This window comes from Rhinatrema bivittatum, chromosome 9, assembly GCF_901001135.1.
Source record: "Rhinatrema bivittatum chromosome 9, aRhiBiv1.1, whole genome shotgun sequence".
Classification (NCBI taxonomy): Eukaryota; Metazoa; Chordata; class Amphibia; order Gymnophiona; family Rhinatrematidae; genus Rhinatrema; species Rhinatrema bivittatum.
In genome coordinates, this window is record NC_042623.1 from 171,507,319 (window position 1) to 171,531,086 (window position 23,768).

General features: G+C 44.4%; 1 protein-coding gene across 1 annotated transcript in view; it reads left to right on the top strand.

Annotated features, from left to right (window-relative positions):
• The first annotated feature begins 3,341 nt into the window (after positions 1-3,341).
• Positions 3,342-23,768, top strand: part of LOC115099105 (retinoic acid receptor responder protein 1-like) — a 53,292-nt gene continuing 32,865 nt past the window's right edge. Inside the window, exons 1-2 of the mRNA XM_029616450.1 lie at positions 3,342-3,707; positions 22,037-22,099. Coding sequence (XP_029472310.1) covers positions 3,480-3,707; positions 22,037-22,099 — 291 coding nt within the window. The 5' untranslated portion in view covers positions 3,342-3,479. The remainder of the gene's footprint in view (positions 3,708-22,036; positions 22,100-23,768) is intronic.

Genomic DNA, 23,768 nt, shown 5'->3' on the forward strand with positions numbered 1-23,768 from the left:
GGGACCACCTCGCGGGTCCATCTGGCATCATTGGGTAGATTTAGCGGATGTACCAGCACCCTGCGCTTCCTTACCCTGGCGGCGCCCACGAAAGGGCCGGTTCCAGGAGTGCGAACGAGAAGAGGGAGCCCGAGGTGGCTGTTGCCTCTGAGGACGCGCTCTCTGCTGGTTACGATAACGGTTTCTGGAGTAATTATATGATCTTGACGAACGGGGTCGATCTTCAGGCAATTTGTGTACCGCGTTCTCATTAAGGGACTTGATGATCTGATCCAAGTCTACACCAAAAATATACCTACCTTTAAAAGGAAGGGACCCCAAACGTGTCTTGGAAGAGGCATCAGTCGACCAATTGCGAAGCCAAAGGAGCCGACGCGCTGAGACCGCCGCCACCATGGTTCAGGCTAGGACCCTTAAAAGATCATATAAAGCATCCGCTCCATAGGCAACCACAGCTTCCAGTCTGCCCGCCTGGTGAGCCTCAGCGTCTGGTAAGGACTGGGAGGTGAGAAGCTGCTGCACCCACCGAAGACCCGCTCGCTGTGCGAGGGAACTGCAGATAGCCGCCCGCATCCCTAAGGCCGAGACCTCAAAGATACGCTTGAGGTAAACCTCCAGCTTCCAATCCTGCATATCCTTCAACGCCGTCCCTCCAGTGACAGGAATAGTGGTATGCTTTGTGACCGCTGATACCGCAGAATCTACGGCGGGAACTTTGAGATTTTCCAAAAAATCGGCCAGCAGAGGATACAATTTTTCCATGGCTCTACCGACCCTAAGGTTGGCCTCCGGGGAATCCCATTCCCGAGTGATCAACTGCAAGATCTTGTGATGAGTGGGAAAAGACTTGGCTAGAGGCCGCAGTCCTGCTAGGAGGGGGTCCCCCTTCTTGAGAGCCGGGTCAGGCCCCACCGGTTCTGGAGGGGGATCAATATCCATTTCCTGGAGGATGTAGGGAATGAGGTCATCTAACCCCGCCGCTTGGAAGATGCGGAGGACCCTAGGGTCGTCGCCCTCCACCTGGGCCGCCAAGGTGGGGTCGTCCACGTCAGGGTCCTGGGATTGTCCTTCCCCCGAAGTCTGTATTATCGATGGTGTCCCGGTAGGGCCACGAGATGTCCCCGCTCCCCCGCCTACTAAAGGGGGGTGAGCCTGAGGGAGGGTCCCACCCAGGAGGGGGGTAGGACATGGTATCTTGGGGGGAGAGGGTCCCCAGGTCCCGAAGGTCGTGTCTCTGCTCTGAAGAAAAGCCCTGTGCATCAGGACTATGAATTCAGGGGAAAAGGCCTGGCATCCTGAGGGGTCACCCACCGGGGGATCCCCCCTCTGCCAACCAGGATTAGACTCGGAGTAAGGGTCCAAAACGGGCCTAGAAGTGGGGAACGGATTATCCGTGTCCTCCTCAGAGAGCGCGGCATCAGAATCTTGCAACAAAATGGCCGCCGTTCCCGCGTTGAGAGGGAACGGGGCCTAGCACTTCCTTCCCACGCGGTCTGCAGCTCGAACATCCTTGTTAGTAGCTGGCGCACATTCCCCCTCGGGGAAACTGCCTGAGCACAGACCCTCTTCAGAAAATAATCCGGCCCTGTCGGAGCCCTCACAAGGCACCACGGACTGCATCGCCGCAGGGAGAGAGGGGGGGGGGAAGCTCCGCCGCAGGGAGAGAGGGGGGGGGGGAAGCTCTACAGGTGGCTCGTGCCTAAAATGAGCGCCGACCCGGCAACGGATGCTTGCCGCAGTCCCCCACCGACCTGAAGAAGAACTGACGGGGAATTACCCTCCAGACAGCAGGCGGCCCCGGGGAATGGTGCTTCGCGGGGCCGCAGGTCGGGATGTCGGTCGCTCCCCAAAAGGGAGGGGGGAAAACCTGGGTCAGGAGGGAGAGGCCGGCGCTACCAACTTTCACCTCAGAGAGCCGAACGGAGTCCAAAAAATTGCAGTCTTCTGCTGAAAAAGAAGATGAAACAAAAATACACTTACCCCAACTGAGCCCTCAGTGAGGAAAATGAGAAAAGAAAGAAAGAAAACAGGCAACAGCCTCGCAGCAAGTCACCAGGCTAGAGAGCGATGAGCCAGCACCAGCGGAGAGCTCTCCCCCTGCTGTAAGAGGAGCCTTAGCAAAGTGACCTAAACTGTAAATTTAAAACTTCCTTTTTTTTTTTTTTTTTTTTAAACTTGATCCCCCTGAGGAGGTAGCCCTAAGCTAACAAGCTGGGGACCACAAGTCCCCTGCTCACATCTGCTGGTGTCAGAACGTTACTGGGAGCTGTTATAGGGGAGGCGTGGTTATATGGTTCCTCCCCTGGGAATTTTGTGTTCTGACTCCATCTGCTGGACATGGAACATAACCCACCGTCTGGAATGATCCTAGTATGTACAGGGAACTTCCCATTGGTGAAATGATTACCTTATGATCATGGCTGAAGCAGGAGAATTAAAGCCCCAATTGAAAAAAAAACTCTTATATTAGTACAGGGAAATCCAAAAAGCTTTCAGCAAATGGGCAGAATTCACTTATTTCCTAAATGTTATTCTTTTATTTAAAAATATTTGGATATTATTATTAGGGCTTTTGAAAATATGAGAAGAGTAGGGCTGCTTCCTGAAGACAGAAGCCACATGGTGTCCCCTCATTTCACAGTTGTGGGATTCTTATGTGCCAGGCCTAGGGTAAATTGGCCTTTTTGTTATCCCTTTGGTACTGCATGCGAATACATCCAAACTTGGCTAAATTAAAATTTGTTAGTTCCCCAAGCATTACATTATGACTGGAAACAAACCTAATCCCAATACTTCTGCACATGCTTTAGTAATTTATTACAAGGGTTTACATATCTGCTCTTTACTGGAAAAGAATCCATAATTTATTGGCAAATACACTACCACAGATGGGGCTTGTTAGGCTACACTGAAGAATATGAAGAAATGCTCTGCTAAACAGGTTAATCATTCCAGTTATTCACTAAAAAAAATAAAACAAAATAAAACTGTCACAAGATTTTCTCTTTAGTCAGCAGGAGAGTTCCAGTAACGGAACAGGATTCTTGGCAGACTGTTACCGGACTAACAAGCACTATCTCTATAGATTATGTGCATGAACCCATATGGGTACTAGAGAAAATTGACATATATCTTCATTGGATAACTCTTTTTCCGTCCAAGTAAAAAGTATGATGTTCCGCTAATATATCCAGTCAGAAAAAAAATGCACTAAATATCCAAGTACCCTGGGCAACATGTTGCACTTGCCCCTCACCTCCTGGAGCTTGGTTCAGATACTGCCTAGGGCTTGGAAGGAGGAGGCGGGTAGACGTCCTGGACTCCGCCTGAGGAGGAGGGGAAGTGGGCAGCCATCTGGACTTCTCTTGCGCAAGGGCCGCCGTTGCTTTTTTAAGCGCGGGCAGCGGACGGCACGCACTCGACCGGATTACAGCGCGCGCAGCAGCAGGTCTTCGAACCTCCCCGGGACAGCCTAGGTCATGCAGTGTCGCGCGTGCCTTCTCGCGCTCACCTTCCTGGCGGCCGCTCGTGGCAGCGCCTCCCTGCCTTTTTCCGCGCCTCCCGCGCAGGGCTCGGCCCTGGAGCTCGTGCCTTCCCACAGGCCGGCGCAGCAGGCGGCCCGCGTAGCGGTGCACTATCTCAACTATATCGCGAGCTCCCCCAACAAGCTGCAGAAGCCAGGGGAGGTCAAGCAGGCCATCCGCAAGGTAAGGAAAAAATAAATCAACTGCGTTTTCCGTAACCGTTATTCCTCGCCTCGTTTCATTCTCCGGAGGCTCAGAAGCAGGCAATGAGGTTGAAAAGGTGTCCTGGCCCGGGCTGTCACTTGCCGCTTTACAGACCGCTCCGTAGTTCCTTGGGTGGAAAACTGCTCCTGCTAAATAAAGACAGCTGGGTACTCTTCACTTTAAGATGCAGCGGCTGGTTCAGTGACAGGAGGGGGATGTGAAAGGGAAGTTCTAGAGCGGAGCACTTTATTTTTTTTCCCCTTAAGTGGCCAGAAATGCAAAAGACCACGTTCTGCATGATGGGAACTCAAGGTTAGAACGTAGAGCAAGATGTTCTCAGGGTTAAATAGTAAACTGTTAAAAGCTGCTATAGTTTAAACACTGGCTAGGGAACAGACAAATCTTCAGCCAGTTGCTGACCAAACCAAATCAAGAAAAATCAAAGAATCCGAGTTGGTTTTTTTTAAACTGTCTGAAGGAAGTCTGACTTCCCTGAAGGGTTGTTACTTATTGTGACAGCATATTAGAATGACAATGCAAAAATTAATAATTGGTATCACACTGACAGTTGTACCTGCTCTGCTATGCTTCATTCAGCATGGGTGAATTACTCACAGAAACCAGTAATATTTACTTTCTAGCCATTCTTAATTTTTGGAGCATGTACATTTTGTAACTTCTTAAAACAGTTTCCTTTATGATTGCACTTGAATTTCTGAAATAGCCATGTTAGCAAGAGAGTCCCTTATTACCTTTCCATAACTGGAACCAATTGGATCATACTAACTTAAAACATCAGAATGTAGAGATCTACAATAACAAGAAGGACAAGCAATACTAACTGATGCATGAGAAACAAATTGAGAGATTGTAAGAATCTCAATACAACATACAGAATAATATGTGAAATTTATTTTATTTTTGTACTTCACCTCATATGTTGATCTTTAATTAATATGTATTTGAACAATTCAGTTGATAGATATTAATATCTGTTTATGAATATTTCCATGGTAGCCCATCATTATTTGCCAATTTATACCTATGAATGTCATTGTAAAACAATTGTGATCTTTACATGGAACGACGATATATAAAATGTCTAAATAAATAAATATTGCATTGCTTCCTAAGGGGGTTTTTTTTCCAACTTGCGCATGCAAAAAAAATGCTTTAACGCATGTGAAAAGCACCATAACATACGGTGTGATGCTAATTTTTAAAAGAGAAGAGTTGGGGGTAGGATTTTTGGAAAAGTGGATGCCATTGAGAGAGAGACAGACACACAGATTTGCTATAAGTGTTATGGAGTCTCAATTTAGTGGACCCTTGGGCCGACCTGCAAGAGACTGGGAAAGGTATTCAATGTCTCTGGTACACCGCAGGCCGGGAGGCAAATGTTCAGGCAGGACGTAGAGGTGCTCTTCACCCTGGAAGCTGGTGCTCCGCCGGGAGGAGCCCGTAGGAGCCCTGCCGCTGGGACTTAGGTGGGTTGATGATCTTGAGACTGGAGCGGGCAGGCTGATGAGCAGGACTGGGAACTGGAACCAGACTAGAATAGTAGACAGGAACTGTATCATGACTCGGGTACTGGAACCAGGCAAGAACTGTAGCAGGACTCGGGTACTGGAACCAGGCAGGAACTGTAGCAAGACTCTGGTACTGGAACCAGGCAGGAACTGTAGCAGGACTCGGGTACTGGAACCAGGCAGGAACTGTAGCAAGACTCGGGAACTGGAACCAGGCAGGTACTGTAGCTGGCAAGCAGGAACCAAGCAGGTACTGTAGCAGGCAAGCAGGAACGGAGCGAGTTCCAAGGCAGCTCACTCCGGGGCACGGAGCAACAGGGAACCGGTAGGTAAGCCCGTTGCAAGGCCAAGACTGAGAGTCCGCAGCCGGCTTATCAAGGCTGCGGGGTCTGACGTCAGGAACTGGGCGGAGTCACCACTGGCGGGAAACGGCCTAGAAAAGCGCCCAAGTGGCGCGCGCACGCGTGCGCCTAGAGGTAGGGCATCCATGGGAGGCCTCCTGGTGGCGCGGCCCCCGCGGGGACGCCACCAAGCAGGCCGCGAACTAGGCCAACAGAAGCGGGAACAGGTCCAGGAACCCGGAGGTAAGGGTCTGGTCATGGCGCTCGCGGCCAGAACCGTAACAGTATCCCCTCCTCAAAGCCCCCCTCCTCAACGTCCAGTCAACAATTCCGAGGAGAGGGGTAACAGTCCATAGCAAATGGAGGTATTCGAGGGTCCAAAAAGTGGAAGCTGGTAAAACTGGGGACAGCATGAACAGAGAAAACCAGCAGGAAACCACAAAAACATGAAGACACAACGAGAGACCAAGAGCATGAGACCGAGAGCAGACGAGACCAAGGGAACATGAGACCGTGCGACCGACAACACAAAAGAGGGAGCAAGGGAACGGAGAGCGACGGAACGGGGAGCAAGGGAACAGAGAGCAAAGGAACTCAAGGAGTGAAAGAGCAAAGGGCGAAAGAGCAACAGAATGAGAGCTGGGAAACGAGGAAACGGAACATGGGAACGAGGAGCACACAAGCAGGAAACAAAGACAGGCAAGGGATAGGCAAGAAACAAAACAAGAACAGGACCAACGAGCAACAAGCGAGAAGCAACAAGAAGCCCAGGGGGCAAAGAAAAACCAGCAAACCAGTAGGGGTGCAGGCGCCTCCTGCAGGTCGTAAAACCCCAACCTGGTAACAGGATAGCAAAAAAGGGTCTGAATACAGGCGCCTCCTGTAGGTCGTTTCAAAAAGGAAATCCAGACAGCTGGCACCTCCAGCAGGTCGTAAACAGGCAAGAACAGTCCAGAAGAAATGTTTTCGGTCCCATCAGCGTCCAGGAACATAGGCAAGAGTCAGAACAAGGCAAATCCATCGCTGAAAGTACCGTCGAGCACATGGCCTTGCATTCTGTTATGGGGCTCATCAAAAGCCTGTCGGAAGTTTGAGATGAACTGTTGTAAGTCCATTAGTGAGGGATCATTGTGTTCCCAAAGGGGAGAGGCCCACATTAAGGCTTTCCCGTCAAGCAGGGACAAGATATAAGCTACTTTCACCACATCCGAGGGGAACTGCAGACGCAACAGGGAGAACCGTATGAAACATTGGTTCAGAAAGCCGCGATAGGTCCTTAAATCTCCAGCATAACGAGAGGGTGCCGGCAACTGAGTCACCGAAGAGTCTTGACCCTCGGGTGCTGGTTCTGAGGTGGACGGGGCCCTGGCATCCAATCGGGCTGATAATTCCCCTACAGAACCAGTAAGGACCTCGAGGTACTGTTGTTGGTACTGCATCTGCTGGGCCAACCCTGGCAGGTCCAAGGGGACAGGCGCATCCGCTGAGTCCATGGCCTTGCAATCTGTTATGGAGTCTCAATTTAGTGGACCCTTGGGATGACCTGCAAGAGACTGGGAAAGTTATTCAATGTCTCTGGTACACCGCAGGCCGGGAGGCAGATGTTCAGGCAGGACGTAGAGGTGTTCTTCACCCTGGAAACTGGTGCTCCCCCGGGAGGAGACCGTAGGAGCCCAGCCGCTGGGACTTAGGTGAGGCTTCACCCTTGGAAGCCGAAGCCCCCCCCCCTCCCCGGGAGGAACCCGGCCGCTGGGACTTAGGCGGGTTGATGATCTTGAGACTGGAGCGGGCAGGCTGCTGAGCAGGACTGGGAACTAGAACCAGACTAGAACAGTAGACAGGAACTGTAGCAAGACTCGGATACTGGAACCAGGCAGAAACTGTAGCAGGACTCGGGAACTGGAACCAGGCAGGAACTGTAGCAGGCAAGCAGGAACCATAGCTGGCAAGCAGGAACCAAGCAAGTACTGTAGCAGGCAAGCAGGAACCAAGCAGATACAGTAGCTAGCAAGCAGGAACGGAGCGAGTTCCAAGGCAGCTCACTCTGGGACATGGAGCAACAGGGAACTGGTAGGTAAGCCCGTTGCAAGGCCAAGACTGAGTGTCCGCGGCCGGCTTATCAAAGCCGCGGCGTCTGACGTCAGGAACTGGGTGGCATCACCACTGGCGGGAAACGGCCTAGAAAAGTGCCCAAGTGGCACGTGCACCTAGAGGCAGGGCGTCCATGGGAGGCCTCCTGGCGGTGCAGCCCCCGCGGGGATGCCGCTGAGCAGGCCGCGAACCAGGCCAACAGAAGTGGGAACAGGACAAGGAACCCGGAGGTAAGGGTCTGGTCGCGGCGCTCGCAGTCAGAACCGTAACAATAAGGCCCTTCTAGTAGTTAGCTATTTATATCTTTATGGGAGGCCCACCTAGTAACTCGAGGTAAGGTTTAGGTAGAAGTGTAGGGAGTTAGGAGCCACTTTGACCTGCAGAGTGAGACGTATGAACAGAACAGTGCACTCTTGTGAAGATTTGATGACCTTCGGAGTGAGGAAACTCACACAACGATGAGATTTGTACAATATTCTCGCAACCTAGCTTGATGTTACCCAGGTAGAGAGAGTCTATCAAGCTAGGTTGCGAGAATATTGTACAAATCTCATCGTTGTGTGAGTTTCCTCACTCCGAAGGTCATCAAATCTTCACAAGAGAGCACTGTTCTGTTCGTACGTCTCACTCTGCATGTCAAAGTGGCCCCTAACCCCTACACTACTACCTAAACCTCACCTTGAGTTACCAAGACAGACACAAACATATTTTTAAACAAAGGCCTACATAAATACACACTTAATTTCCCATTTTCAATATTAGTTGTTGGGTGCATACAATATGGATGATGATAGATTTGTTTTTACTTAATTACCATCACTGGTTTCTGGTGACATTTCAGACAGAAGCTTTTTGAGACCTGTTTTAGTATACTAATATGAATTCTGATTTTTGTGCATTTTGTAAAAAAAAAAAGGTAGAATAAGGGGTTAGTCCTTTTCAAAGTTTTTTTTCCTCACTGCTCATATGTTGTCACAGTAAAGCTGCCCACTTATAACAAGGGTTTTCATTCCAGTAGATTGAAGAGAATTGGAACCCTCAGAAAATGTTTATCATAACTTTAACAGAGCGTGCTGTGACATTAATTCTTTGTCTAATCATTTTGAAATATCAAATTTGAAGTTATATTACTTGACAGCCTTTCTAAGATAATAAAACAGAAATAAAAGTTTAATAAAATACAGTTTAATACAGCAGCCCCCACTCCCCTTTCTCCCACACCCCTCTGACACATCAGCCCCCTGTAAATCCCTCCTAACCTGGAACTGCAACCCATTCCCAACCTATATTCCCTTAATGCAAGCCCCCAATTCCCTTGCACATATATTATATATTCTATAATTAGTTCTTGTTAACCACTCCTCTAAGTTAAAATGTAAAAATAAGCAGCCCATGTATTAGATTAAGCAGAATTTGTTTTATAATTAGTTACTTGCCATCTGTTTCTAAGTTATTCTGTAAATATAAGCAGCCCAATTGTTTTTTATAATTAGTTACTTGCTATCTGTTCTGTTATACTGTAAAAATAAGCAGCCCATGTCTTATTTACTGTTCAGATCTATGTGAACTGATGTGATATCTCGATCGAATGTCAGTATACAAAAACAAATAAATAAATATTAACTTAACTTTGACTATCTTTCAGAAGCTGACACTTCCTTCAAATCTAAGTGTAATGAGCAAAAAAAAAATGAGTTTGAATGATATTGCCAGAAAATGCAAAGGGCATGAAGAAAAGGTGGTGGTGGTGGTGAGGGATTGATGCATTAGCAGTAATGAATTTCTCCAGCTCGCAGACCTGGAACCTTTATGAACTTGCTTCGTTTTCCCAATTGCAGCTGGAGTGATGGGTAGAAGTCACCAATAGCCCCATTTTCTTTAAAAATAAAATTACCACTGTATTTGAGCAATCAGGCAGTGGCAATTTATAACTCCGAGTGGGTTAAGAAACCTAGGTCATAATGATTAAAAGCTGCTGTGAGAGCGATTTTGGGAACTCACAGAGCAAAGATACAGCATCTTCAATGAGCAATGATTAACTTTTAAATGGATAATTGAACTCAAAAGGTGTGTTCCTTGTTTATATCATCAACTCAATAGATTAACAGATGATCTGTGAACAGGCTGAGCAAAGATTGTCAACTCATCTACTTTCACTGGGCAGTATAAACGTGGATAAGATATTAAAACAAAAAAGATTGGTCTGATTAATCCAAGTTTGTACTTTTATTATTGCCATGTAGTTGTCATTTTTGCATATTTTCTATCAATAAGCAGACTGAATTAGTCATGACATATGGGTGATGTCATCCAGCAGCACCAAACAAACTTCTCTCCTAGCAAGTAGAGATTTTAGTTCTATTGAGCATGTGTGGGAGTTGCCTCCTGAGCCTCCTTAGTCATTGTTTGTCTGAGCAGAGCACGGATGTGTACTCCATCTCTGTGTTTTTTTTCTTCAATTCTCTTAATTTTTTGTATACTTCTTTGTATTTTTTGGCTATTAAAGTTGCCTCACTGCCTCAGCAGCACCCCCAACAGTACCTTTCAGTATTGGAAAAAAAATAGAGTAAAGTAAAAGTATTTGTCTCCTCAAGATGTCTGGCAAAAAGGCTACAGTAAGTGGATTCAAGCATTATATTTTCAGCAAAGTAATGTCCATTACAGATGGATACAAACTGTGCTACGGTTGTCTGAGACTGGAGTACAACCAGCAAATGGCTACAGTTATGAACAAATGTTCCCACATACACAACATGCCAAAGCTTATGAAATGAATGCACTGTGTAAGGTATCGATACTCTTAGTAGTCGCAGTTGCTTCTCCTCTTGTAGTGCAGTATTGTCTGCCTCACCTGAAAACGAGTTGAGCCGGAGCTCCTCAAAAACACCCCCTTTGGCACGGCAGGCTGAAACCTCAGGTGTCAAGTAGTGCTGGCCAGTCTGCATTGAAGAAAAAAGGGTGTCATTTTGCGAAGGCACTGGAGCAACCAGGGTCAAAAAAGCATAGAAGACAGTCAATGCATGCTACACCGACCCAGGGAGCACTGGCAACAAACAAAACATTAGTGCCGTCTACATATGCATTGTTGGCGCGATCGACTCACATATGCATTGACGCACTCCAAGCATGGTAAGTTGGTGCAGTTGAAGCATGCAACCATGAAATCATCAAAACATCTGGCACTGAAGCATAAGACATTGGTGCCACTGAAACTTAAAATATCCATACTGTTGATACACGAATTTATGATGCACTCAATACCTCAAGCCTCAACAGTGGAGCCTTCCTACATCAATTGTCTCATGTCAAACTACCAATATGACTTTATGGGTGTTACAGTCTAGTTAGTGGACCCAAGATAGTATAACAGTCTTACCTTGACTTGCCCTTGGACCACAGCCAGAAACCCAGTCAAGGGCATAATCCAGTACCCCTGGGTTGGGTGTCTGTGAAGAAGGTCCAGATCACAATCCGGTCCTAGTGGCAGGTAGCCAGCAGGAGAAAGTCCAAAGCAGGATCCGGGTCAGCGAGGCAGGCAGCAAGCAAGAGAAGGTCCAAAGCACAATCCGGGTCAGTGAGGCAGGTCACCAGCAATTCGAGAGCAGCACCAGCACAAGCAAGCAAGCCTGTAGCCGAGGCAAATGTTGGGCTGAAGAGTGGCATTTAAATAGCCCTATTTCCTGTGCCAATTCACGGACTTCCAGGGGAAGTGGACCAGTTACTCAACAGCCAAAAGTACAAGTCTCAAAGTACATGAAACAGGAATTGTGCTGATGACTAAACATTTGCATTCTTCATGGAGGAGATCCGCTTCGTCTGCTTCCTCATCAAGTAACCTTAGCAACAAATGCCTCCACAAAAGGTTGGGGTGCCCACATTGAACCATTTAGAAATCAAGGGACTTGGTCTGTCTTAGAAAAACATTTTCAGATGAGCCTATTAGAACTAAGAGTAATCAGATATGTGCTGTCAACGTTTACACATCTTCTCCAAGGGAGAAGCATTCTAATTCAAACTGATAACCAAGTGGCCAAGTTCTAAGTGAACAAGCAGGAGGCACAGGGGCATGGACTATCTACCAAGAAGTGATTAAGGATATGGGAATCGGCACGCAAATATCAAGCTGTCCTGCAAGCCACTTATCTTCAAGGGATCTCCAACACATTGGCGGATTGTCCAGCAGAGTTTTCCATCCTCACAAGTGGTCTATGCAACCATCAACAGCTGACAGACTGTTCAGATTATGGGGTCTCCCAGTGATCGACTATTTGTGTCAGAACAGAAAACTGGAGAAGTTTTGCCCCATTTTACCCAGCAAACTCAGGTCAGCTTAGGGATGCTTTCCTGCTCAATTGGAATGCAAATCTCATGTGGCCTCCACTTATAGCCAGAACCGTGCAAAAAATTCTAAAGGATCACATTTGACTGATCCTTATAGCTCTAGCATGGCCCAGACAGATTTGGTTTGCATATTTCATACAGCTTTCCAGTAGTCCTCCTATTCATCTGGGAACAAACATAATCTTATTGACGCAAGAAGAAGGAAGTCTCCCAATGCTCACCCTGAATGCTTGAACACTTAGTAATCGTGGATCTCTTTACCCAGAGAGATTGAGGACATAATTGTGATTGCCAGGAAGCATTCAGCTAGAACAGTGTTTCACAAACAGTGTGCCTGCAGACCAGGTATGATCAGGTGTGTCATGGAAAAGTCACCACTGCTTGATACTCAGATCCAAATCAGCACCTGTTCTCTGCTCTCAGCACCTCACAGAAACAAGGGTCACCAGCAGATTCTCCATGTGGTGTCAGCATAATGCCTTGAATCCATTCTCATGCGATCCTAAACATTTACTAACCTACTTGGCTCTCTCAGGTTTTTAATGTGGAAAGTAGTATTTCTTGTAGCAGTATCGGCAGCTAGAAGAGTCAGCAGACTTCAGGCATTAGTTCATTATCCACTTAAAGTTTCTGCCGAAAGTTGTATCAGCTTTCCATATTAATCAGGCCATCATATCTTCTTCCCAAAACCACAAGCTCAGGAAGGTGAGAAAGCCTTAGCCCACTAAAAGAGAAGAACTCAGCCACATTGTCAGACTTTACAACTTTTCATATCTTGCACTCCTAATAGACTTGGCATAGCAGTCATCAAACATACATTGTTTAACTGGATAGCGGACTGCATTCAATACTGCTCCACATCAGTAGGCTTACAAGTTACAAACTCCATCAAAGCTCATCATATTAGAGCTACGGTGTCATCCATAGTTCACCCAGTACCTCTTGAAGACATTTGCAAAGCTGCAACTAGGTTGTCTGTACACACCTTTATGTCCCATTACTGAATGGACAACCTCTCAAGGAGTGACTGAATTCAGACAAGCAGTTTTGCGTAGCCTATACACTTAGTCTACTCTTCATGATGGAGACTGGGTTGCTTATTCAATAAATGCTGTGCTGCAACCCTCAGCTTGAAACTCTCCACATGTGATGGCTAATTCAGCCCTACTTATGGACAGAAAAAGAAAATATGCTCACTGTTCAGTGTTTTCCATAGATAGTAGAATAAATTAGCCGTTCTGAATACCTGCCCGCCTCCCTGGAGAGTTGACTGTAGATAAATTCAGCTCTACACTCGACTGAGTAGGCAAGACTGGTCCATTCAGTGTGACTGGATGACATCATCCACATCGTGGCTGATTCATCTTGCTATCTATGGAAAACACTGTTAACTGTGAGCAAACTTGGTTTATCACACTACGAGATCTTAACTTTCCTGGAAGTGAGAACAGAAATTGGCAGAATTGACCCAAAGATCTTCAGGCCGATGCAATATCGGGCGCTAAGGTCAGTGCGCCACTGAACGCACGGTTGGACATGCTAGACTTACACCCAGTGCAATACCGGGATTAGCACATCCAAAACGCGCTTCCAAACCAGCACGTAGCTAATATACTCATCACATTTAAATGCATGTTGATGAGGCTATTAGCTAGTACGTCAGATGTAAAAAGTTACCCCATACTGGACGCACATGTTTTTGCGATCAAAAATTAACACCAGCTCCGGAGTTGGCAGAAAATACTGCTTTTCTGACTTTTCTATAGTTCCTTCAACTTAATATTGTTGCGATACTAAGCAGGAGGAACCACAGAAACAGCAAAAAAAAAAAAAGTCTTTAAAGCGGTCAGATTAGGAAAAGAGACTCTGAATTTACAAGAGTCCATTTTCCTAACCCGTGCACAGCCATTTCTCCTTGGTGCTCGATGCCATGGATGAGAGATAACATTATTTAAAATGTTAGATCTTATATTTCACAGCATTCTTAAAATCGATTGTTTTTCCTAAACCCTTCAGTTGTACCTGACTGATATTTTTGGTATAAGTCCTGTTAGGAGAGTGTATGCATTATAAACTTTTTCCCTCTAAAACCTACCAAGGACACTAGGCCCATTTGCATTCTGCAGATATCATAGTATGTGTATACTGCCGAGATTTTATAATTTAATAAAGGTTTGTGTGCATGTTAATATGGTTTTATATGAAATATTAATTGTATTCCAATTAACTGCTCATTAACGAATCATGCCGCACTGTTGACCATCCCTTCATGCAGACAAGCCACCCTCATATGTAGCTCACAATAAAAAGAAAAAGATGAAAAGAATACTGAATATTTTACTTGCTGAATTCTATTTTAATCCATCATTCATTAGCTGCTAACATGGCTTTCATGATAAAGCTGGTTTAGTATGCTATGATGATTTTCTTTTTTACTTTTCATAATTTTTTTTTTTCTGGGAGACCTTCCTTTCTTGTATAAGTAGCACATGATAGAAAGTGAAACAGGAAAGCTGTTAAAGATTTCCTAATCTGCTATGTAGATGGTCAATGTGGCTCAGTAAAGTGAAACTGAGTAGCACTGGATGTCCGTACATTATTAAGTAAAGAAAATAGTCTACATTTCTTAGTTAAATGATATAAAAGATTAACGTATTACATGAATTTGTTGCAACATTTAAGTAAAAAATACAGATAAATGGTTGCAGTCAGAAAATGGAACATCAGCACTGGCCAATCAGTGGTCAGATTAATCAAGCATTGACAGTCCATGAAAGCCTGCGTGGTTGCATTTTTAAAGAAAAATGTAAAACATGCACAATTTTTTTTTTAAATGTTCTGAGTAGCAGTAATCGTGCCTTTGGTATTATCAGATAAGTTCCTCTTGCCAGGTTCTTGGAATGCAAAGGCAGCTGGTACTGTCTCTGCTGCCTTCAAACATGCTGTATTTATACCACGTCTTTAAAAACCCTCACTGGATCCTACCTGCCTTCCAACTATTGTCCCACCTCCCCTTTGCCTCCAAACTACTAGAGTGTGCTGTTCGCTGTTGCTGGTTTTCGCTGTCTATAGTCGCCAGTCTGGTTTACTCCCTGAAACAGCCCTTGCCAATTTCCAATGACCTGTTTATAGCTAAAGTGAAAGGTCTTTACGCTGTCCTTATCCTCCTTGACCTGTCTGCTGCTTTTGACATTGCTGATCACCATCTCATAAGAACATAAGAAATTGCCATGCTGGGTCAGACCAAGGGTCCATCAAGCCCAGCATCCCATTTCCAACAGAGGCCAAACCAGGCCACAAGAACCTGGCAATCATCCAAACTCTAAGAAGATCCCATCCTACTGATGCAATTAATAGCAATGGCTATTCCCTAAGTAAACTTGATTAATAGCCATTAATGGAATTCTCTTCCAAGAACTTATCCAAACCTTTTTTGAACCCAGCTACACTAACTGCACCAACCACATCCTCTGGCAACAAATTCCAGAGCTTTATTGTGCGTTGAGTGAAGAAGAATTTTCTCTGATTAGTCTTAAATGTGCTACTTGCTAACTTCATGGAATGCCCCTAGTCCTTCCATTATTCGAAAGTGTAAATAACTGAGTCACATCTACTCGTTCAAGACCTCTCATGATCTTAGACCTCCATCATATCCCCCCTCAGACGTCTCTCTCCAAGCTGAACAGCCTTAACCTCTTCAGCCTTTCCTCATAGGGGAGCTGTTCCATCCCCTTTATCATTTTGGTTGCCCTTCTCTGTACCTTCTCCATCGCAACTATATCTTTTTTGAGATGCGGCGATAAGAATTGTACACAGTATTCAAGGTGTGGTCTCACCATGGAGCGATATAGAGGCATTATGACATCTTCCGTTTTATTCACCATTCCCTTCCTAATAATTCCTAACATTTTGTTTGCTTTTTTGACTGCTGCAGCACACTGAGCCGATGATTTTAAAGTATTATCTACTATGATGCCTAGATCTTTTTCCTGGATGGTAGCTCCTAATATAGAACCTAACATCGTGTAACTACAGCAAGGGTTATTTTTCCCTATATGCAACACCTTGCACTTGTCCACATTAAATTTCATCTGCCATTTGGATGCCCAATCTTCCAGTCTTGCAAGGTCCTCCTGTAATGTATCACAGTCTGCTTGTGATTTAACTACTATGAATAATTTTGTATCATCCGCAAATTTGATAACCTCACTCGTCGTATTCCTTTCCAGATCATTTATATATATATTGAAAAGCACCGGTCCAAGTACAGATCCCTGAGGCACTCCACTGTTTACCCTTTTCCACTGAGAAAATTGACCATTTAATTCTACTCTCTGTTTCCTGTCTTTTAACCAGCTTGTAATCCACGAAAGGACATCGCCTCCTATCCCATGACTTTTTAGTTTTCGTAGAAGCCTCTCATGAGGGACTTTGTCAAACGCCTTCTGAAAATCCAAATACACTACATCTACCAGTTCACCTTTATCCACATGTTTATTAACCCCTTCAAAAAAATGAAGCAGATTTGTTAGGCAAGACTTCCCTTGAGTAAATCCGTGTTGACTGTTCCATTAAATCATGTTTTTCTAAATGCTCTATGATTTTGATCTTCAGAATAGTTTCCACTATTTTTCCTGGCACTGAAGTTAGGCTCACTGGTCTATAGTTACCCGGATCGCCCCTGGAGCCTTTTTTAAATATTGGGGTTACATTGGCCACCCTCCAGTCTTCAGGTACAATGGATGATTTTAATGATAGGTTACAAATTTTAACTAATAGATCAGAAATTTAATTTTTGAATTCCTTCAGTACCCTAGGATGCATACCATCTCCTCCTTGATACTCTGACCTGTCCTGTCTTGGTTCTCTTTTTAGCTCTCCCATCGCAGTTTTAAAGTTTCCTATGGTGGTTCCTTCTCTACTGCCATTCCATTATCAACTGGTATGCCTCAAGGTTCTGTCCTGGGCCCTCTTCGCTTCTCACTATATACTATTTCCCTGGGTACTCAGATTTCCTCTCATGACTTGCAATAACATTTTTATGCTGATGACTCCCAGTTCTACACCAGAAATTTCACCAGAAATCCAGTCCTGGATCGCTTGTCTGACATTGCTTTCCTCCCAAGCCCACCTCCCCTCTTCCTTCCTTCTCTGTTTCTGAGGATAACGCTCCTGGTCCTATCAGTCCATAACCTAGGAGTCATCTTCAACTTTGCTCTCTTCTTTACACATATCCAAACCTCTGGTAAAATATGCAGTTACTTTAACATTTCTAAAATCTGTCCCTTCGTTTCTAAACACACTACCAGAACCCTTATCCGCTCATCTCCTCCCGTTTAGACTATTGCAATCCACTCCTCACAGGTCTCCTGGCAAGCCATCTCTCTCCACTGCAATCTGTCCTAAATTCAGCTGCGTGACTTTTCTTTTGCTAAAATTGCTGCTCTCTGAACCTCGGGGGCATTCCCTTCTACTGACGTCACGCCATCTGGGTATATAGCCTGTACTTTGTTGCTAGCTCTTTGAATTAGCAAAGGATTTGTTTTGGCCGGTTCTAAGCTACTCTGCCGCTTCCGTGCTGCCGCTGGAAGCTCTCTCTCTGCCCTTCGGGGTATTGCTAACCTGGGTACCCGCTCCTCGGGTGCCCTCTGCTTTATTTCAGGTGCCTTACAGGGATCAGGTACTCGCTCCTCGAGGGCCTGCTCTCCCTGCCTCGATGCCGCTGCCAAACTTCTTCAACTTGGTGGAATCGCATACCAACAGCAACCATCTAGTGAGTAATCGAACTCTCAGTCTATCTCATCCACAGTACTGCCTTGCTGGGAAACCTGCACCGGAATCCCCCTATACCAACGGGGTGAGAAGGGTACCCTCTGCCAAGGGTCCTTGTAGTGTACCTCTGGTGGTACACTACAAGCTGTCTAATAAAAGAACTAAACTCTGGGTTTGTGCGTCTGCGTTTAGCCCAGCGCTGTGGCGCTTCACGGGGCTCCTCCCCGTGGGTGTGATCATCTGCCACAGTACCCAGAAATCCACCCAAACACCTCTTAACCATAACACTGTCACATAATCCCTCTTCTGAAGTCAGTGCATTGGCTCCCTATCTGCTCCTGCGTACAGTTCAAGTTTCTCTTTCTCACCTTCAAATGCTTAACTCTGCAGCACCTCACTACCTCTCCTCTCTTATCTCGATATCCCTCCTCGTACACACCGCTAATCAGAAAAGTCACACCTATCTGTCCCTTCTCCTCTACTGCCAATTTCTGACTCCATGCTTTCCACCTGGCTGCGCTGTCTGCTTGGAACAGACTTCGCTGAACTGGTGCGTCATGCTCCCCCTCTCACCATGTTTAAATCCCATCTGAAGACCCATCTTTATGAAGCTGCTTTTAAATTTTAGACCTATTGTCTATTTTTAGCCTCATTAACTATTTTTTTTTTAACCATTGTCTTGCTTTATGAAATACTCCACGTCTCTTGCCCTTTATGTTTGTCTCTGTTGAGCAGGGACTGCCTTTTTTTTTTTTTTTTTGTGTAGCGCTGTGTATGTCATGGCACTATAAAAATGTTAAACATATTTACTTTTAGTAGTACTTATCAGCACATACATATATCGGAGAAAGAAGAAAGGCCAGAAGTGGTATAGTGAAATTGAAAGGTGACAAGGAGCAATGTGTAGAGACAAACGAGAAAATGGCAGAAATATTAAACAAATACTTCAGTTTGGTATTCACTAAAGAAGACCCTGGAGAAGGACCATTGCTGGTTGACAAAACCGTAATTGGGAATGGTGTAGACACAACTGCTTTTACAGAAGAGTATGTATGGGAAGAGCTAGGAAAACAAAGTGGACAAGATCATCCTAAGATACTACGGGAACTCAGAGATGTCCTGGCAGGTCCACTGAAAGACCTGTTCAATAGATTCTAGAAATGGGACTAGTGCCATGAGATTGGAAAAGAGAGGTTATGGTCCCGCTTTACAAGAGTGATGAATAAATGGAGAGACTGCTTAAAGAAAGAATAGTAAAGTACCTACAATCTGGTAAGTTGCTGGACCCGAGGCAGCATGGATTCACCAGGGAAAAGTCCTGTCAGGCACATATAATGAATTTTTTGGATTGGGTAACTAAAGAATCGGATCAAAGAAGAGCGCTCAATGTAATTTACTTGGATTTCAGCAAAGCTTTTGATACAGTCCTACATAAGAGATTTATGAATAAAATGAGAAGCTTGGGAAGGGACGCTAAGGTGGTGGAGTGGATTACAAACCTGTTGACTGGCAGGAGACAGTGTATAATGATAAATGGAACCTACCCTGAAGAGAGAATGGTGTGAAGTGGAGTGCCACAGGGATCACATTTTGGACTATCTTTGTAAGCAACATTGCAGAAGGAATAATAGGTAAAGTTTGTTTATTTGCGGATGATATTAAGATCTTTAACAGAGTGGATTCGCCTAAAGGAGTAGAGAGAATGAAAATTGATTTAAGAAAGCTTGAAGAGTGATTGAAAATTTGGCAGCTAGGTTTCAATGCCAAGAAGTACAGAGTCATGCATAAGGGGAGTGATAATCCAAAGGAGCTGTATGTGGTAGAGGGTGAAAGACTAACATGCAAGGTCCGGGAGAAGAATCTTGGGGTGATAGTGTCTGGCAATTTGACAAAGCTAAAGCCAGAAGAATGCTGGGCTGCATAGAGAGAGGAATAACCAGCAAGAAAAAGGTGATAATGCCATTGTACTGGTCCTTGGTGAGGCCTCACCTGGAGTACTGTGTTCAGGTCTGGAGCCTGTATCTCACAAAGGATAAAGACAGGACAGAGGCAGTCCAGAGAAGGGCGACCAAAATGGTGTGGAGTCTGTATTTTGAAGACTTATGAGGAGAGGCTGAAGAGTCTAAACATGTACACCTTGGAAGAGAGGAGATGCAGGGGACATATGATACTGACCTTCAGATACCTGAAAGATTTTAATGATGCACAAATTTCAAACTTTTTCCATGGGAAAAGGAACTGTAGAACTAGGAGTCATGAAAATGAAACTTCAGGAGGGATAATGCAGAGCCAACATTAGAAAATATTTTTTCACTGAGAAGGGTGGTGGATGCCTGGAATGCCCTTCCGGAAGAGGTGGTGAGGATGAAAACAGTAAACTAATTCAAAAGGGCATGGGATAAACACTGCGGATCCCTAAAGGCTAGTGGTTGGAAATGAAGTGTGCATGGGGGTAACCTGCATAAATTGCAGTTACTACCCATAACAGTAATGGGAGTAACAGTCATGGAGCGGCAGTTACTACCTTAAGAAATTTTCTGGGCAGGCTGAATGGACCATTTGGTCTTTTTCTACCGTCATTCCTACGTTACCATGTTACATACAATTATTTTACGATAAAGTTTACTGCTATAGGTACTTAACTTGTGTAGGTCATAATTTGAATTTTAAAAGTACTAATTTTAAAATTAAATTCTTACAAGTGTATTTCACATATTTGCATCCTGAAACTCCTATTACTGTTATACACTGTCTCCATTTCAGGGGTCTGGAATGGGCATTTTCCCCCTTTAGCTTTTTATCTATGGACCCAAAAATTCCAACCGACCTGAATGCCGTGTTATGACTGGAATAGTTTATCCCATAAATGGATAGCACATGCTGTTGGAGTATAGAAACATTCTAGTTGTCTATAGTAATTGTATCCAATGACATTGTTAAAGGTACATCTGAATTTTGTTAAATAAAAACTGATCTTGAGATAACTTAGACTAGCAGGAACAGGCCAAGGTTTGGGTTTGAGTAATTCTTTGCCCCATTTAAACATCGCACTCAGTTGCCATATGCCTGTCATATTTATCCACTAGAAAAAAAATGAAACAGTTATTGGGGAATTAATTTTAGCTACATAGTCAGATTGTGGCTGAGTGAAAGGTTATGAATCAAATTATGGGAGAAAACGCAGGGTATAGCTAGGTTTGTGTAATATAAGTTATTTATTATATAAATAACTTTCACCAAGCCTTCCCTGAACCACCAGACAATTACTAGTTGGCCTTTCATTCCTACCTGGTCTGGCACTCCGTTTCCCAAAGAAAGAAAAATAAATAAATAAATAAATAAATGGACTCTGAGACTTTCAGGTTAAAGCACCGTTCTTAAGTTTTAACTTGTACACTCTATGGTAAAAATACTTTTACCGGCCTTTCTTCTTTCCAGCTTGTTGCAAGCTTCCAAGTTCTCTCCCCCTGTTGATTATAACTTTGACTTATTCCTACTTATTGTTATCTTTCGTTTTTACTTGAATTTGTTACTCTAGTTTTTCCCTTTGTTAAACTGTAAACCGATCCGATATGGTAATTTACTATGAAGGTCGGTATAAAAAACTGTTAAATAAAAAAAATAAATAAAATATATAAAGCTCCTAACTCCAGAGCATGTGTCTGTGCACAGCGGTAGCTGCATACACCTTGTAGCAGTGGTAGTCCTGCACCTAGGTATGTATTGCATAGGTTCTGATGCACATTCCAGGTCAAGTTTAGTTTAATATTGTGAATGTTTCTTTGTAAACTGCTTCTATTATTTTTATGCTTTATTATGTAGCATGTAAATAGTATAAATATATTACCAGTAACCTGTACATACATGCATGAAGTCCTGTGGGTTTTCCCTGTTGACTCCCCAACAACCAGGCACAGAACTCTGTGGGCTACTAATAACATTCCACTATGCAGAATTGTTTAAAACACTGTAAGATGCAATTTTAAACTTTTCAGTAGCTAGTCAAATATATTTTTTTTAATGTGCAAAAAGCATAGTCACAGCATTTAGAAATGATATTTACAATCCATGATCATGACAAAATAAAATAGATGAACTTGGGTTAATCACACCAACCTTGTTTTCCTGGCTGTGCTTGCAGTTTGACTATTTTCACAGCACACATAGTTATAAATGGTGAATGTCAGTAATGAAGTCATTCTTTCTTTAATAAGATTTTCTCTCTTTATGTTAGGATATTCCAGGAGTTGGACACAAATATTACATTCAGTTTACAACAGAGGACTTCTTAAGTGACGTAAGTGTGATGAAATAATGATAATAAAATACGCGTTCAATATTTACATGACAGCAGCAATTTAAACCAAACTACTCTCCAACAATAAGGGCAAAAAAGGATGATTCGGGACTCAAGAACTGTTCAAAACTACTTCAGAAAAGAAATGACATTGGACTTTGTATCACCCCCTGAGTTCTTTTCTGCTCTCCTCTCTTCCTTGCTGACCCTAGAGGTTACCGTGCGTAGGTTGAAAATGTACAGAGAGAACACTGCTACACAAGAATGCATGGCATATTGACTCCTTATTGTAAGGGCAACCTGTGTGTTGCATATTCAGACCATTGTGGGTTTTTTGGTTGGTTTTTTTTTATAGTGCTGTAGGGAAAGGTTTCGCACCCCAGCCTACAGTGGATCCATTCCCTTGCCATTTCATTGTGCATAATGGGATTGTACTGAAAATAAGGAGAAGGAGCAACCTTCTGTCTAGACTGAATGCATTTCAGTCTAGATAGAAGGTTGCTCCTTATGGCAAAATTCCAAACTTTTGCCTTCCCCTTCCATCCCTCCCTCCCCTCCCCCCCACCCCAAACAACCTAGCTTAACACCATGTTTGATGGACCTAGATCCAGCCATTCCAAAGTTATGAGGGGGGGGGGGGGAGGAAGAGGCACATAGACATCGGTACAATCTGATAAGCCTCTCTTCCTATTGAGCAGAGGCTAACAATGTCACCTACTTGTCAACCATTCCAGCAACATTTGCCACAATGGTGTCCTCCTGAATCAAGTAAAGCTACTGGAAAGATTCTAATACCTCCAAGGCATGTGAGCATGAAGAGAATGAGCACGGTGTATGTATGGCTCCCCCCTGAAGTTTACTTACACATATTTGCAAGTTAGAATAAATATTACCATTTTTAAGTTGTTTTGAAAGATAACAGCTTCTCTGTTAAGAGGTTTCCTTATCGTCCACCCAGACCAGTATGCATGGGTTTAACCCCTCTGCCAGCAGATGGAGACAGGGAATAATCTGATTCATTGACATCCCTTTTAGGGCACTGTAAAGTTTATAGCACCTCACTATTTCTTTATCTCCAGTAGAGATGCTGAATCCTGCAGCCTAAGAATTTGGAGACAAATTGCTCCCAGGAGGTTTAGCCATTGGTGTTCTTTCTGGTGGTGTAGAAATGTGCAGAGGAGTTCGGTGGCTCCTTCCTGTACGTACCTGGATCCGTCCAGACAGTGGGTTGAGCGTCCTTTCCAGCAGGTGGAGACAGACTAAAACTTGAAGGATGCCCTATATCAGGACAAAATAGTGGAACTTGTTCTAAACATCAAAATCACAGAACATATAGAAAGACATGGTTTAATGGAACAAAGTCAGCATGGCTTTACCCAGGGCAAGTCTTGCCTCACAAATCTGCTTCACTTTTTTGAAGGAGTTAATAAACATGTGGATAAAGGTGAACCGGTAGATATAGTATACTTGGATTTTCAGAAGGCGTTTGACAAAGTTCCTCATGAGAGGCTTCTAGGAAAAGTAAAAAGTCATGGGATAGGTGGCGATGTCCTTTCGTGGATTGCAAACTGGCTAAAAGGACAGGAAACAGAGAGTAGGATTAAATGGGCAATTTTCTCAGTGGAAGGGAGTGGACAGTGGAGTGCCTCAGGGATCTGTATTGGGACCC